The 15817-nt window shown below is 32.2% G+C and overlaps 1 protein-coding gene across 2 annotated transcripts; it reads right to left on the bottom strand.

Annotated features, from left to right (window-relative positions):
• Positions 1-8888: 8888 nt before the first annotated feature.
• LOC18045771 (kinesin-like protein KIN-14Q) lies at positions 8889-14169 on the bottom strand. 2 transcript variants are annotated; one of them, XM_024189714.1, is made up of 18 exons: positions 14088-14169; positions 13907-13993; positions 13780-13824; positions 13338-13637; positions 13183-13250; positions 12777-12987; positions 12625-12701; positions 12438-12537; positions 12239-12337; positions 11977-12153; positions 11592-11877; positions 11176-11337; positions 10860-11075; positions 10733-10770; positions 10409-10572; positions 10179-10304; positions 9331-10081; positions 8889-9205 (listed from the first exon to the last, which is right to left on the bottom strand). In XM_024189714.1, the coding sequence occupies exons 2-18, from the start codon at positions 13941-13943 to the stop codon at positions 9120-9122; spliced, it is 2943 nt and encodes a 980-aa protein (XP_024045482.1). In that variant the 5' UTR covers positions 13944-13993; positions 14088-14169; the 3' UTR covers positions 8889-9119. The 2 variants fall into 2 exon arrangements, with proteins under 2 accessions (XP_024045482.1, XP_024045481.1); XM_024189713.1 differs by having other exon boundaries at positions 9120-10081.
• Positions 14170-15817: the final 1648 nt, after the last annotated feature.

Raw genomic sequence — 15817 nt, 5'->3', positions numbered from 1 at the left:
AATTCTGAACTTTATTAAAATTTAAAAAAATTATTAAATTATATTTTTTAATAGTATAATATCATTATATTATTAAACTACGTGGTTTAATAGTTTTCCAGTTGTTACTCTATTAATCCATGTAGTTTAATAACTTTTTTGAACTTTAACCAATCCAAAAGTTGGATATTATCATTTGTCTACTTTAAGAATTACAATGTATTAAACTACTATAAAAAGTATTGTAGGTTATCATTTTAATACTAAATTTTTACAAAACTTGTCATTTTACAAGATTTCTATTAGTACGATAGTGGACCAGTTAATTGATTAATAAAATCCTAATTTTACCATGGAAAAACTATGCAAATACAATTATCAAATATTATTTTTAAGGGTGGGCAAATGACCAGATTCTAATTGATCCACCTCAAAAAATTTGGGTTCGGATTAGTTTTGGATGAAGACTCTAACTCGATTAGCTTAGATTTTGGCCAACTTGATCGAATCAATCATGTTCGAACCGGCTCAAACCAGATCTAATCCGAAAATCTAAAAAAACCAAATTATATGTTCGGGTTGAATTTGGGTTATATTTCTCTCAAATCGATTAATCGAAATTCGATTAGGTTGATCCGAATCTGATCCGAACCCAAATTTGCCCACACCTAATTATTTTCATAGGATATAGGGATTATTTTTAGCTACTTTATATTTTGAATTATAATATTGTAATCCTTTGTGCATTACCTTTTTCTTAAAAATTCATATAACTAGCCAAATTAATATTTAATTAGTCAACTAGCTGTTGAACTAACTGCTAATGAAAATGTAGTAAAATAATAGGTTTTATAAAAATATAATAGTAAAATGATAGAGCATCATATTTCTCGTAGTCATTTGATATATTACAATTCTTAAAATAGTTAAATGATAATAACCATATGTGTGTGTCTGTGTGTGTGACAAGTGTATCTAAAATTAAGTAATGATCTGATTCAGGATCTAAAATTTTATTAAAATTTGAAAAGTTGTTAAGCCATATGATTTTGAAATATAATGTTACTATATCATTAAATCATAAGACTTAATAATTTTTTCGAATTTTAATAAAATTAAAATATTTGTATCTCAAATAATATGAAATCTTATGAATACGTCTGAAAAAAATCCATTGCATTAAAGAACACATCCGTGAAGTTCAATATTTGAACATAGGGTATCAAAGGACCTACTTCGATGCCTACCGAGCCTTCAGTTTGGGCTACAGTTCATTAAATTCACAACAGCTAAATTGCCGTTAATTTCCGCTAACTGACATCTTCATATTTGTTGGTTGGTGGGGGGTAGGGTGGTAATGTATGGACCATTAATTGTTGAAGTACTTTGTTGGACAAAATGTTTTTTAAATATGTGGTACTCGAACCTCCTACCATATAATTCATTTCTTTGAGCAACCTCGACCATATGAGGAAATATCAAACTTGATGATTGATAATAATAAGTTTAGTGTTTAAATCCGATTAGTTGGTGTACTTTATATTTGGTGGTGATGCATTATTGCTATAATCAGGGTCGGTTCTACAAAATTGGAGGACATAACCGAAAAATAACCATTTATTTAATCTTTTCTCAACTTAAAATAAAAAGAACTTATTAATTAAATTTATAGGTCCTATGACATCGTATATAAAGCCTTTCCTTCTTGCTTCATTTTTCTATGGAGTTGTTCCATGGAATTAGTTATGATCTACTAATAAATATAAACATCCAAAGATCTAACTCGTAAGTACTGAAAGCCAGTTTTTGTCCCCATTCATATTTGAATTTGCCTATGATTCTATGACTTTAGAGTTGATCTAAGCTTATACTTGGCTCAATAACGATTATCAGCCAATATAAGATTATTTTTTAATTAGTATTTCCATGACATGCAAATTGGCTTTTTTGATATAAAAGCCAAGTAGCTAATTGACCAGAGTTGATTCAAACTTATATATTTGGCCGAAGAATTATTATAAGAAATCAATATCAAACCATTACATGGCAAAAATTGTCCACAGCCGTGCGTCAACCCAAGGATATTCAATCACTAGAATCTCGTCTAAAATAACTCAAAGTTACTATTGGTCTCTAGTTGCACATAGCTATTTACATGAGACCATTATGCATAAACATATTTAATTTCAACGGTGAATTTAGAAAAAAAAGATTTATCGAGGATTAGATTGCATAACAACGAGATATGAAAATTAAAATTTTATGAGTTAAGAGTTTATAAAGGTTTTTTTAAATAGATTTAACGAAACTAAATTAAATAATAGTAAAACCAACTTTATGGGTTACTTTGGGCTTTTTTTTTTTTAAACAAAATGTGGACTTTTGTAATTCTCAAAGTTAAAGTTTAAATTTTATATATTTAAGATTTTAAGGGGCTATTTTTATAAATTTAACTAGGGTTACTTTTACAGATTTACGGTGCATTTACTAAACCAGAATTAGAATGGGTAGGAATAGGAATGGGCTGGATAGGGATGGAAAATGAGAATTAGAATAAGTTGTTTACTTAAATTGTAAGAATCGGAATCGGAATGAGTTGGATTGCCATTAATGTGCTTACTTTCTCTTGAAATTGGAATCATAATGAGTTAGATTGTAACAAATTACTAAAAAGTATTTACTGAACTATTGTTATAATTATTATTTTATATTTTAATTATAGTGATTATTTATTCAAAAATTATTATTATTAATAATTATTGTTAATAATGTATTAACTAGTTGTAATTTTTTATTAATTAATTGTTAATTATTTATAAATTAATAGTAATAATAATAATTATATTAATTAATTAAAATAATATATTAATTAACTATAATAATAATTATAGTAATGTATTAATTAATTATAACAGAGGACAAAATGGGTATTTTGATTTTGTGGGGGGGTAAAATGATCATTCCTTGGAATGGGAGACTCATTCCCACACCCCTGGGAACTAATCTCATATTTCTCATTTCCAAGTTGGGGTGGGCTCCACGATTCTGATTCTGATTTCCAACTCTATTTTGTGAAGTAAACACTGTTAATGATTCTAATTCCTCAATCTAGTAAGTAAACACACCAATAATCAAAGCTAATTAATAACTGGGATTTGAGCCCTCTGCTGATCATGAGGTGGATCCACCTTAATTTATTTTTTTTAATTCTATATTATTTGTGTGTAAATATAAACTTCCCTTGACAAGCATAATATTCATTTGCTATATATATATATATATACACACTTGTAAATTAATATTGAAATGATTTTACTAATTAAAAAATAAATTGAGGAAGTGAAAAAAATATTTAAAAATAAAATATTAAAATAAAAAAAAAGTTATCTATATGCTGTAAATTAGTATAAGAACAGTGAATTGTTGATTATATTTGTAAACAAAGCTAAACCTATAACAATTTTTCTTTACTTTTTTCTTTCAAAGTTTAATTTAATTTTATTTGTGTTATTGTAATGTGAACACTATTCTGTCTTGTATTAAGTCCAAGTTCCACACAAATTATAGTTTGGAATTGTGGTAGCTTAGTTAATTGTACTGTAAAATTAATTAGTCGCTAAGAGAATGAAAAAATAGAAAACAATTAGGTATTTGATAAATTTTATTCAAAAAATACTATGAGGTTTAAAAGCAATTATATATAGTTGTATGAATTTTATTTCTTTTATTTTGCATGGCATTAGCTAGTTTTAAAAAGATTAAATAAATACACATGATACATTTGTTATATGTGTGGGCATATTTTAGCCAATTATTTTGTAAATCCACCCCACTTCCAAAAAAGTAATTATAATAAGTTCACATTATTTAAATATAGAAATCAACAAAAAAAAATTATCTATTGAAAATTGATTTTTAAAAAAAGGTCGAAAAAGTGGTTAGTATGCAACATTTGACTTTGGCACCAAATTTGACAACAAAGTGATTAAATTTGAAAATTTTGACTCAGTTGTTGAAAGGTGGCTAAGACTTTTACTCTGAAAATAAATGCATGTGTGGTAAGCTACAACTATAAATACGGTAGCAATTTTCATTTGAATGCATCCTAAAATTGAGAGCATTCAATTGGTGAATGCAAGAAAAGTATTCAGGGCTTCAAAATGGAGGGAAGTATTCTTAAGTATATAGATATATTGTATGAGCATTTGGCTCTTCAATATGGGTATTAGGGGTTTGTTTTGTTCGGGAATATTTCTTGGGATCACAAATTTGGGGATTGGGTGAGAGAAAATTATTTCTGAGAATGTGGTTAATAATTTTTTATATAGTGAATATTTTTTCTTCTAGTTGTCTTTTGACAACAATCATGATTTTTTTCTTTGAATTTGGAGTTTTCTAAGTGAATCTTATGTTGTGTGATTGGTGTATTCTCCACTTAATTTTTTTATTTATTTGTTGATTGACAAAATTGCTTAGATTGATTTTAGAATGAACCTCAATTTCCTGACAGTGGTATTAGAGCTAATTGTTCATACTTGGGATGTACTATACTATTCACGTATATAGTATTGATAATGTATATGGTACAATTTAGTAAAGCTGATCTGAATGGTGCACAGTGAAAAGTAAGGTCAAAGTGGAGGCCATATATATCAACAGTTGGTGTTTTTCAAACTAGGTGGGGTTATATGTTGCTGAAAAAATTAATGGGAGAATGATTTTTTGGTTTGTTGAGAATTCAAGTCAAAGGTGTATCTAATTTGGTATACATAAGGATTTGAAGGTGTGGACAATGCGGGCACCTTAAGGAAATTGTCAAGAAGGTGGAGTGGGCTCGGTAAATTGCTCTTGAATCAGTAAAGGAGATACTAATATTGTTGCAAATGGTGAGTTTCTTTTTCCGATGAGAGACAGTGTTAGTTCTTTTGGCATGTAGATCTCTAAACTGTTATAAAAGAGAACATATTACTATTAGCAGGTCTATACGGTTGTATATGGGCATTGGCTTAGTATAAATGCAAAGTATGTGGTGGAAAGGTTATGTCATGGCTGAAGAATTCTTAGGAAAACTAAACATGAGAGTTATGCCATAATTTTCAATGGATATGTTCGACGTATGATAGGTCTTTATATTGAGAATTATAACTATTGGTAAATACAATGCTTTCTAGGAATAGCTATTAATGTTTTTAAAGTACAACGAAGATCGTTGAAAATTGATTTTAAAAAAAGTCAAGAAAGTGTTGAGCACGTACATGCATGTAGCAAGCAATTGCATGTGACTAGCGTGCAACTTTTGACTTTGACACCAAAGTTGGCATTGAAATAATTAAATTTGAAAATTTTGAAAGTCATTGAAAGGTTGCCAGAGACCTTTCCTACGAAATAAATGCATGTGTGGTAAGTTTCAGCTATAAATAGAGAAGCAATTTTCATTTGAATGTACCCTAAAATTGAAAGCATTCAATTGATGAATGAAACAAAAGCATTTAGGCTTTCAAAATGAAGAGAAATGTTCTTGAGCATGTACATATATTGTAGGAGCATTTGGGTCCTCAATAAGGATATTACGGGTTTGCTTTGTTAAGGAATATTTACTGAGATCATTATTTCGGATCTAGGTGAGAGAAAATTATTTTTGAGGATGTGGTTGTAATAAATTTCTATATAGTGATGAATATCTTTTTTTTTTCCGACTGTCTGTTGACAACAACTGTGGTTTTTTTTTTTTCAAGTTTGGAGTTTTTCATATAAATTTCATGTTGTGTGATTAGTGTATTTTTTTTTTAATTTTTCTTTTTTTTTTTCTCTTGACAAGTTGCTTAGAGTGATATTGAAATGAAGCTCAATATCCTAACATTACCTGGGGAGATTATCGAGTTAAAAAAAAATTTCAATTTTACCAATGACTTAATTTTTCAACGAAAGCTTTATTCATATATAGTATTGTCTATATAGCTAATCTTGCATAATTAAATCTGTGGTTAGCTATCGATTAGTTGATGGTTATTATCAGGTTTTTCAACGACAGGCAAGGTTCAATCCTTCTAACCTAAAAATCCAAATTCATTCCCTTATTCAATTTTTTGGGCAATATTTTGAGGCCCGAGTTTGGAATTTTCGGATCCCAAAATCGTCAAGGGTCTTGGCTCCGGAAATTGGTTCGAACTGATAAAATGACTGGGGAAATAACATATCGGTATTATGCTTGTGGATGCTGATTTATATTGGCCTCTTATAAGCTCGGTCATGGTTGAATTACTGGATGATGGTTTCTCCTCGAGGATTATGCACAAAAATTTGCTGCCTAAACTCTAAATGCTCAGTGTGTGGAGCTATTGGGTATGAGAGGAACCAATGTCATCGTAATAAAAGCATTGATGGCTCGGTCTAGGCTTCTAAAGAAAGTTATTGATAAACTTGTAGAGAACTCAATGCCATTGATATGTTAAAGAGATTGAAGTGACAAATGGTAAGGGGTTGGCTGATTCAACTAATGCAGGAAATAGTAAGGAGATAGTTGTGGAGAACAGTGGTTTGGCGCATGATGACAAATATGGATAACTCTTAAAATAGATTTAACTATACATATCTTACATACTTAATATTTTTCAAAAACAATATAAAGAATTTAAATTTCTATTATTAATTCATGAGCATGAACGCTTAATTTATACAAGTATATATGAAACATGAAAAAGAAAATAATATAAGTAACACAATTTAGAAATAATGATTGATTAGTAAAGATTGGGTCAATCAATCTTTTTTAATCACTAATTAAGATGGAGAAAATCAATCTTTTTATTGATTGTTTTGATACCATAAATATTGTATTATCAATGCAAATCCTTTGATTTGTTGTTCGCGGAATGTGGAATTAAGCGCACCAAATAATCACAAGAAAAATAAATGACACAGAATTTTACGTGGTTCAGCAATTTTACCTATGTCCATGGGAGAGTAAGTGAAAATAATTGTATTACTAACAATTATTGGAGTACAATATTTGAGTAATGAAAACCTCACTTTTCAAAACTCAAATACAGCCAAAGCACTCTCACACACACTCTCCAATTACTCACACTTTCGGAACTCTAGAATTGCTTCACTTGCAATTTCTCTTAAGCTCTCAAATTTTGGGATTAATAAAATAAATAAAATCATTAGCTATTTATAAGAGAAATGGGTTACTATGTAAAGAATAAAACAATTAAAAATCTAATTTTTAATTATTATGATTTTTCAAAAATTTTGGCTTCATCCCGTTTGTCCATTTTTTCTTTCCGGCTGTAAAATCAAATTCAATTCGATTTTGCTTAAATTTCGCAAGCAAACATTACGTATCACATCGACATTTGCAAGCACGTCATTCATTCTGTACATAAATCCAGTCGAAACTAACAAGTATAAAATTCAAACAGATGACAAGAATCATCTAAGACAATACACACCAAGAAATTGGTTTTTTTCTGTTGTCTTCCTTGTGTCAAAAATCAACAAAGAAGCACAAATAGTGATGTCTTAATTATCTTGAGACAAATTAGATGATCCGGCCCACTGTTCCAATGTTCCAGCCTCTCTCCTTTTCCTTTTGACTCCGCTTTTGCTGAATTTCCTTTGTTCCTCCTCTTCTGCCACTGCCCAGCAACACTCTTTGTACCATCCTTGACTTCCGATGGAGACTCTAACCTGCTGCACCCCCACATTCACACCACCTCTTCTAAAATGTTGTTGCATTGGAGATTTCATATGTTGTTGCATTGGCGATTTCATATGTCATGACCCAACCCAAACCTGACAAGATATGGTCTGCTTTCGGCTTTAATAAGACTTGCATGATTTTATTCTTAGGGCGCCTATAAACCCTAAAATGCATTTTCCCAATTAAGATGTGAATCACCTTTTATAAACCCATCATCTCATTCATATTTTGCTGATGTGGGATTCGCTTAGAATATTACAAGGGATGTCAACAGTTTGATGGTAAGAATATTTTGAAGTATTTTTAAAATACAGGAACTATACGAACACTAACCTTAAGATATAGAGACTAAACAAATTTTTACACTTCCTTCTAACAATAAATTTATTATAACTACCAAAATAGCAAATTGATAAATATACCCCTAGATATTTGTGTTAAGAAAAGGGCAAAATCAAGACACAAATCAGACACTTTAAAGCTTATCCGCAAAACCAATGCTTCTAATGATCTTTTTAGATGTGACAAGAGGCGAATCCAAGAAATTAATTTATTGGGGGTAATATTATAATAATAAAAAATAGTTCTGTTCATATTTCGAGTAGCAAAATACTTAATTTACCGTCACTGCAAAAGAAAATTTAGAAAATTGGTTCATTTCTTTACCAAATTTCTCCCACTAAAAGACAATTATTCCAAAATTAACATTAAATTTAAGCCTTTTTTTTTTCACCGGAGTTAATTGCCCTCGCTGCCCAACAAGCGGATCCGCCTCTGGCTGTGATTGAGTAATGCCTGCACTAGACAACTTCGATTAATTGACTTTTTTCGACGCCTAACAAGAGACAGACTACAGCTTGGAACACCTAAAGTCTTTTAACCAGCAGCCATTTGCAACTTCATTTGAAGCGTTTTAGGTTCAAAAAATAGCGGGTTCAAGTGTTTAACCACTCTCGTCTTTTTTTTAAAAAAAATATTTTTAACCTATAATGACAATACTGTCATTGTAACTTTAAAGTATACACAATTTTATCTTTAGTTTTGTATGTAAAGTCATTTTTGCCCCTTCATTACCAACGTTTAGAATAACGTTTATCAATAGAAAAGCAACAAAATAAAATTTTGTAAAGTTATAATAATACAACGATGGGCAATAATATTTTTCACAGTGATTTAATATTTTACAATTCTTAAAATAACGATATCCTTAAATTGGATTTCGCAAGCAAACTTTACGTATCACATCGACACTTGCAAGCATTACATTCATTCTGTACATAAATCCAGTCGAAATTAACAAGTAAAAAATTCAAACAGATGACAAAAATCATCTAAGAAAATACACACAAATAAATTGGTTTTTTCTGTTGTCTTCCTTGTATCAAAAGTCAACAAAGTAGCACAAATAATGATGTCATAATTATCTTGAGACAAATTAGATGATCCGGCCCGCTGTTCCAATGTTCCAGCCTCTCTCCTTTTCCTTTTGATTCTGCTTTTGATGAATTTCCTTTGTTCCTCCTCTTCTGCCAGCGCCCAGCATAATTATCTTGAGACAAATTAGATGATCCGGCCCGCTGTTCCAATGTTCCAGCCTCTCTCCTTTTCCTTTTGATTCTGCTTTTGATGAATTTCCTTTGTTCCTCCTCTTCTGCCAGCGCCCAGCAACACTCTGTGTGCCATCCTTCCTCGACTTCCGATGGAGACTCTAAGCTGCTGCATCCCCACATTCACACCACCCCTTCTGAAATGTTGTTGCATTGGAGATTTCCTCTGCATTTTCTTCTGCAGGCTTCTCCTCAGCGCGCTGCTCAGCTTCTTGCTTTCACTTTTAATAACTTTAGGACTGTTACAGTGTATTACTTGTTCGGTCAAGCACTCATCAATCTCTTCTTTCTCATCAACTTCGCATGGTGGCAACGGCAACAATGCTGGCGTGAGCGGAGCTGAGGTTGGTGCACTTGGGAGAGGAATCAGAGAGTTGCGCCTTGGGGCTGATGTCAACGGGATTCTCCGTACAGCTGTGCAAAGAGAAGCTCGCCCAGTTCTGTTCGGTAATCTTGGCTGTTCAGTCATCTCTGGGTTGTTTTCTTTTTCTATGGGACTGATGACCTTGACTAAGCCGTCAGTTTGAGGAAGTAGTATTGAAGGTTTATAGCTGTTGTTCTCCATTAGTGGTCGAGTGGGATTCCCTTGCTCTTTGATTACTGCCGTATTTGCTACTTCATTTAAATTCTTGTTGCTTACTGGCAAACGATTTCCAAGTGGTGGCCTCAATGGTACAGTACTTAGTTCCTCTTGCTGTTGTTGTTTCAGATGCTGTTCCGCTATCTTTGTGTCCACGTGCTGACGAGCAAGCTTCCTCTCAACTAGAAGTTGTGTTTCGAGTTCCTTTACCTACAACAGGAATAACTTGAAGTCTACTGTGAAAAAAGAAGAAGAAAACTGCAGCCCCTGGAGATAAAGTTAAGTCATTCAAAGCACCCATTTCTACCTTGTCTTGCAGGCTCTTAATTTTAAGGTCTTTGTCTTTTAGCTTCAAGTCTAATCCATGAATTGTATCCTCCATCCTCTTGCTTTGCACATCTCTGCTCTTTAGCTCTTGCTTTGTTTTTTCAACCTTACAACAAAAAAAATTAAGATTTTACAGAACTTTGTTGGTAATTTAGTTAAGATCATATGTATATGTATAAAAATCAATTAAAGGACGTATATCTTTTCTACCATTTGTTTGTATCTGAGTAGTTCAGAAGTATCTAACTGCTTTTTTGCCGCTCCCAACTCTATCCCTCTTACTCTACTTGCAAAATTCAGGGAGCACAAAGTCTCACTAAGGTCGTTCTCATTGGGACTGATCTGTACAAACATGAGTGTCTTTGAATCTCCTCCTGAAAAATAAAAATCCATTCATTCGGTTTTCCATTTTCATTTGTCACCAGTAAAATCAAAAAATAAAATTACAAATTTGAATTGCAGGTAATTTGGAGTTGGAACTTGGAAGGGTCTAGAATTATATTCTTTGCACGGGAAAATCCGGTAAGAAATTACCTAAAGAGTCTTGAAGCAAGTGCGTGAGCTTGGAATTCCTACAAAACAACAAAATGAACAACAAATTAACAAAACAACTATTATGCTGTTGATTGCACGATAAGAAATAGTAAGAATAGCATTAAACCTAAATGGAATATGAGGACTTTTAGTTGCAAGAGCAGATATGACATCGCCAAGTGCTGATAACGATCTATTGATATTTTGTGTTTCCTTCAGTCGTTCTCCTTGCACTTCCGTCTTTGCAACTCGCTCACTTCCTGCTAGATCCACTAGCCATAGCTTGCTCTTTGTGCATTCCCCATTCAACAAGTTCTCTCCTCGCACCATCACACAATGTATGCTGCATATAGCAAGATAATCCCAAGCTAGCAATCAGCACCGCATATGAACACATTTCTACAAATCATATGTTAGGCTGAATTTGGGTAGCAAGTACAGACCAGTGGGACCGACTGCTGTGCTCATTGGCATTAGTTGAGCCAACAGCTCTTACGTTACTGCCAGTTTGTAGAACCTCCCAGACCTCACTGATGTTATTTACATGAGCCTCAACTAATCCTGGGACATGGTGCATTCCTTCCCCTGCTTGCCGTACTTCAAGCCTACAAAATAACAATGATGTTAGAAACCAAAGATTTAGAGCAAAATTGTTGTCTTGCCATTCTCGGATGTCATAAAGTTTTGATGAAGCAAGAGTAATGAAAAAATGGTCACTGTAATCAATAGTACTAAAACAATTAGTAATTCCTAACCATAACAAGATTGATGAAATTTCACACAAGGACTTAGCAGCAATTTCAGGATTTTTTCCACCTCTGAGAAACATTTCGGAGAAAAGAAAACCATATTAACCAACCTTTTTGACACAGCTCCTGGCTGAGAGCCAACAGCTAGCAAATCTCTAATTTGTTCATTGTAGACTTCTAAGACACTAACAGAAATATCATATCGATACAGCTTCTCTCGCTCCTTAATGATGCGAAACAGCTCCTCAAGAGTTCTAAAATTTACACCACGGGCTTCCTTTGTGCCCTCCATTGTAAAAGTTTTTCCCGTTCCAGTCTGCCCATAAGCGAATATGCATACATTGTACCCATCTAGGACTGAGTTTGCAAATGGAGCTGTGTCTTGGAAGACGTCAACTAAACAAACAAGAGTTATAAAAAAAAGGGAAATTCAGTCAATTAAAGCAGCAATGTATAGCGTTGAGCCAATAGAAAAAGCACTAGTAAATAAGTTACCTTGGTCTGCTTGGGGCCCAAAAACTGCATCGAACTTGAAGGTCTTTTTAGGAGCTCCATTTGAAATCACCGTGAGTTCTCCATCTCTAGCAGATTCAAAGTCAACTGCCATCACAGATCCTGCTGCAGTTTCTTCACTGTTTAGAGGCCTACATCGGCAAAAGACCCTTATGTTTCCTGCAAAGAACATTTTTATATCTGATAAGCCTCATCAATTTCCTATCCAATTTCCATCTCCCAATAGTATATCAATACATCTAACCTTTCAGCTCTAAAACCTTGTTGTAGAGTTCTTTCCTTTCCTTGGTCCCTTCAATAAATTTAATCTTTAGATGTTCATACAGTTGCACTTGATGATTTACTGCAAAAGATGCAAACACAAAATGTCAGACAACTGTAAGAACATGGAAACTATAGCACTTATGATAATGAAGAAAAATGAAATGATTAAGTTAACATACTTGTCGACTGAATTGTAGAGCTCGCTTCACTGATCTCTGCAGCGCATTTCTTATATGCTAACGCCTCTTCAAACAGATTGATATGTTCCATTTTCATAATCTGTAAAATAAAACCTTTCAGATGTAATGTCGTTACAATCCCATTCATTCAATAGCAAACAGAAATTTTCAATGATAATATCTGTACCTTTAATCTTCTTGTCAAGTCTCTCAATGACGAGAACCATCTGCTCTTCTCCTTCACTTGTCCCTCAATAGCAAAAGCTATAAATAGATAAAATCAATCACCGTCTAACTAATAGTTCAAATAAAAACTGCTCACACCAGAAAATATCCTACCCAAAGACCCAACATGCATGGACTTGCGCATGAGCTCATTTTGTAGTTCTTGTAAAGATTTCCAAGTTTCTTGGTATTCTTTATTCTTGAGTTGGTTTTCCCTTTTAAGCTCCTCCAAAGTCCTTTTCGCCTCTGTTAATTCTTTCTTTTGACACTCATAACTCATTTTCAGCCTTTCATAGTCTCCTTTCACACCACGCTCACCACTATCCTGCAATGTAATTCGTTCAAAAGAGCAAAAACAAAATAAAAATCTGTTCTGATATCTTTCACAAGACCGTTACGAAATAAAGGGATACTTCCTCAATTATTGGGTTAAACAATCGATTACTGCAATGGTTTTGAAGCAAAACTTGGAAAAATCTAAAGCATAATTCTAAATTGATCTGGTTTAAAGTAGTGTTACTTTTGTTGACTCGCATTCCTCCAACTGAGAAATTCTCTTAGCCTCGAGCAACATTGATTCTCTGCAATCTGAGACACATACCTCAATTCAGTGCAATGAAATACACCCATTAAAAGAAGAAGGAAAAAGAAATTACATCACCCATAAATCGGTACCTTCATGGATGCTTACAACAGGAACCAGATCTTGTTCCGGCATTGTTGATGGTGGGAGAAGCTCCAAAGAAGACTCGGGGGAAAATTCTTTGTTAAATGATGAAAATCTGACAGACGGTGTCTTAATCTTATGGCTGCCATTGTTATCATCAGACCCTTTAATGCCATTCTCTAATGAAACCTCAAAAGAACACTGAATTCTCGGAGGAGATTCTCCATAACTGCTCTTGGGAATCTCTGGTGATCCACCACATATCACCAGATCGGGAGATGTTAAAGAAAATCCCAACATGGACCTACCTAAAAACAAAAATTAAAAAAATTAAATTGAAATATAAGTTTCTTTAATCTTCATAATATATATATATATATATATATATAGAGAGAGAGAGAGAGAGAGAGAGAGAGAGAGAGAGGACAATTATGCTAGTTAAATAATTACCATCAACCAATTCATTTGAAATTGGGTCATTTTGCCAAGAAGTCCCTGTGCAAATAAACCTATTTAATCAATACCAACAAGAAAGAATTTACAATTTTTCCTTAAAATGAAAAATTTTACATCATACCATCATCTGGGTCGTGATGAAAGACAGAATCAGCCATAGCTACAAAATGAGATCTTGGTGGTGATGCAATTTGATTTTGACTGTTGTCTGCAAAGTGAAGAAAGAGCTAATGGAATTAGACACAAAACCCGTGTATAGAATCAACAAAATGTTATTGGGCTTAGCTTTAATTTGTTCTTACATTGATGAGAGATGCGTTGTTGCAAAGAAACGTCAGTGAGGAGAAGTGGGTCAGCCCATTGATGATGATGATGATTTTGGTCTTCTTCCATTTCGTAGATTAAATGAAAAAGAGACTGTATTTATTTGAATGGAGTAATTAAAAGAGTCCTTTGAAAGAATAAAGAGAAAAGAAAAGAAAAAGATTACAAAAAGGAAAGTTTTTTATTCTGTTAAGGCAAGTGTTTCAATGCGTTTGTTGTCGTTATGGACTTGCTTAAAAAAATTGACCGTTGGCTTTTCAAATTTGAAATTCGTTAACCGGGCAAAGGTTCTCATTTTTCTTCTTGTCATCAGATGGTCACGCTCTTTTAAGGCATTTGCATGTTCACACGATTGACACGTGGCAAAACACTCTGCTTTCCTCACGTGCTGGAGCCGCCAATTTGATATATCATTACTCTTTTAACTAAATAGTGATTTGATTATTTTCGTTAATGTCATTTTATTTTGATTAATAAATTTGTTTGCAAAATACGACTACAATATTATTTTGGACAGAAAAGTACATTATTCGAAAAAGAGAAATTTTCATTTTCCTACAAAAGTTATTTTGACATATTAAGTTATTAAGTTAATATCATGTGCTTGCTTTTTTATTATTTTATCACCATTCTGTTAGACCAGTTAAAAAATTGTTGATGGTCTGCTGATATCATTGGGACATTTAAAACATTTTTCTTTGAAGCAAAAACTCTACATTTGCAATAGTAAAATAAATAATAAACAAATTATTAGATAAATAGTTTTAAAAAAATAAGAAATCTGCAACCCTAAAAATTGGCATCTCCCTCTCTCTTGCTCCATCTCCGACCCGTCTCTCTCTCACTCGCTGCTCCATCCACCGTAGTGCTGTTACTAGCTCCTCGTCATCTCCACTGCCGTCTGCTCTCTCCATTGTGGGTTATTGACTTCTTTTTTTTTCTTGTTGTCCATTACATTTTTTTCCTTAATTAAATTGTTTTAAGTTGTGATTAGTATTTGAAGTTAGTATATTATGATTTTATGTTCCAAGGACAAAATTGACTTTTAACTCATTTTTTGTTAAATATTAATGTACTTACATTTGGTGGTAAAATGCATGTTTCAAAATCGTCAGAATAACTTTAATGAGAAAATGATAATTTCTATTAAAAAAAGAAAGAAAAGTACATGCTAAGGAGACAAGACATAATGGTGATAAAAATAATGTGAGATACTAAAATAAGAAAATATCTCTACATTGCCTCTATTTTGTCATATGTACATTTATTTATCATAAAATTTTGACATATTCTCTACACTATCCTTATTTTTAAACTTATATCAATTAATTACTTTAACACTAAAAAAGTTGGAGTCCACTAAATAATTTAAATTAAATAATCATTTTGCTTCTAAATGAATTAGAAGACTATATTATCCTACAAAATTTTTAAAATTAAAAAAAATTGTAACTATAGGAGTATCCTTAAATTTAATAAAATAAATAATTCTTAAAATGTAATATGTTAATTTTTGTAATTATAATTTTTAAATGATAATTTTTTATTTTTCATTTTGTAATTATAATTTTTTTTTGGGAGAGTGTGCATACGAAATTTTGCTTAAGCAAATCTTAATTAGGGCCGCAAAGAGAAGCAAAGAGTTTATACAATGCAAATTAAATTAACATTCAAAGCTTTCTTTCAATTTTGAAAAATAAAAAAAATT

Source organism: Citrus clementina, unplaced genomic scaffold, assembly GCF_000493195.1.
Source record: "Citrus clementina cultivar Clemenules unplaced genomic scaffold, Citrus_clementina_v1.0 scaffold_3, whole genome shotgun sequence".
Classification (NCBI taxonomy): domain Eukaryota; kingdom Viridiplantae; phylum Streptophyta; class Magnoliopsida; order Sapindales; family Rutaceae; genus Citrus; species Citrus x clementina.
This window is presented reverse-complemented; position numbering and strand designations above follow the sequence as displayed.

Excerpts from the sequence above, each read along its gene's own strand:
- LOC18045771 (XM_024189714.1), bottom strand. The coding sequence starts at position 13,943 with ATGGCTGATTCTGTCTTTCATCACGACCCAGATGATG. Across the intron at positions 10,771-10,859 it reads AGTCCTCATATTCCATTTAG|GAATTCCAAGCTCACGCACT; the intron begins GTTTAATGCTAT and ends GTTGTTTTGTAG. Across the intron at positions 9,206-9,330 it reads GCTGGGCGCTGGCAGAAGAG|GAGGAACAAAGGAAATTCAT; the intron begins GAGGAACAAAGG and ends CTGGCAGAAGAG.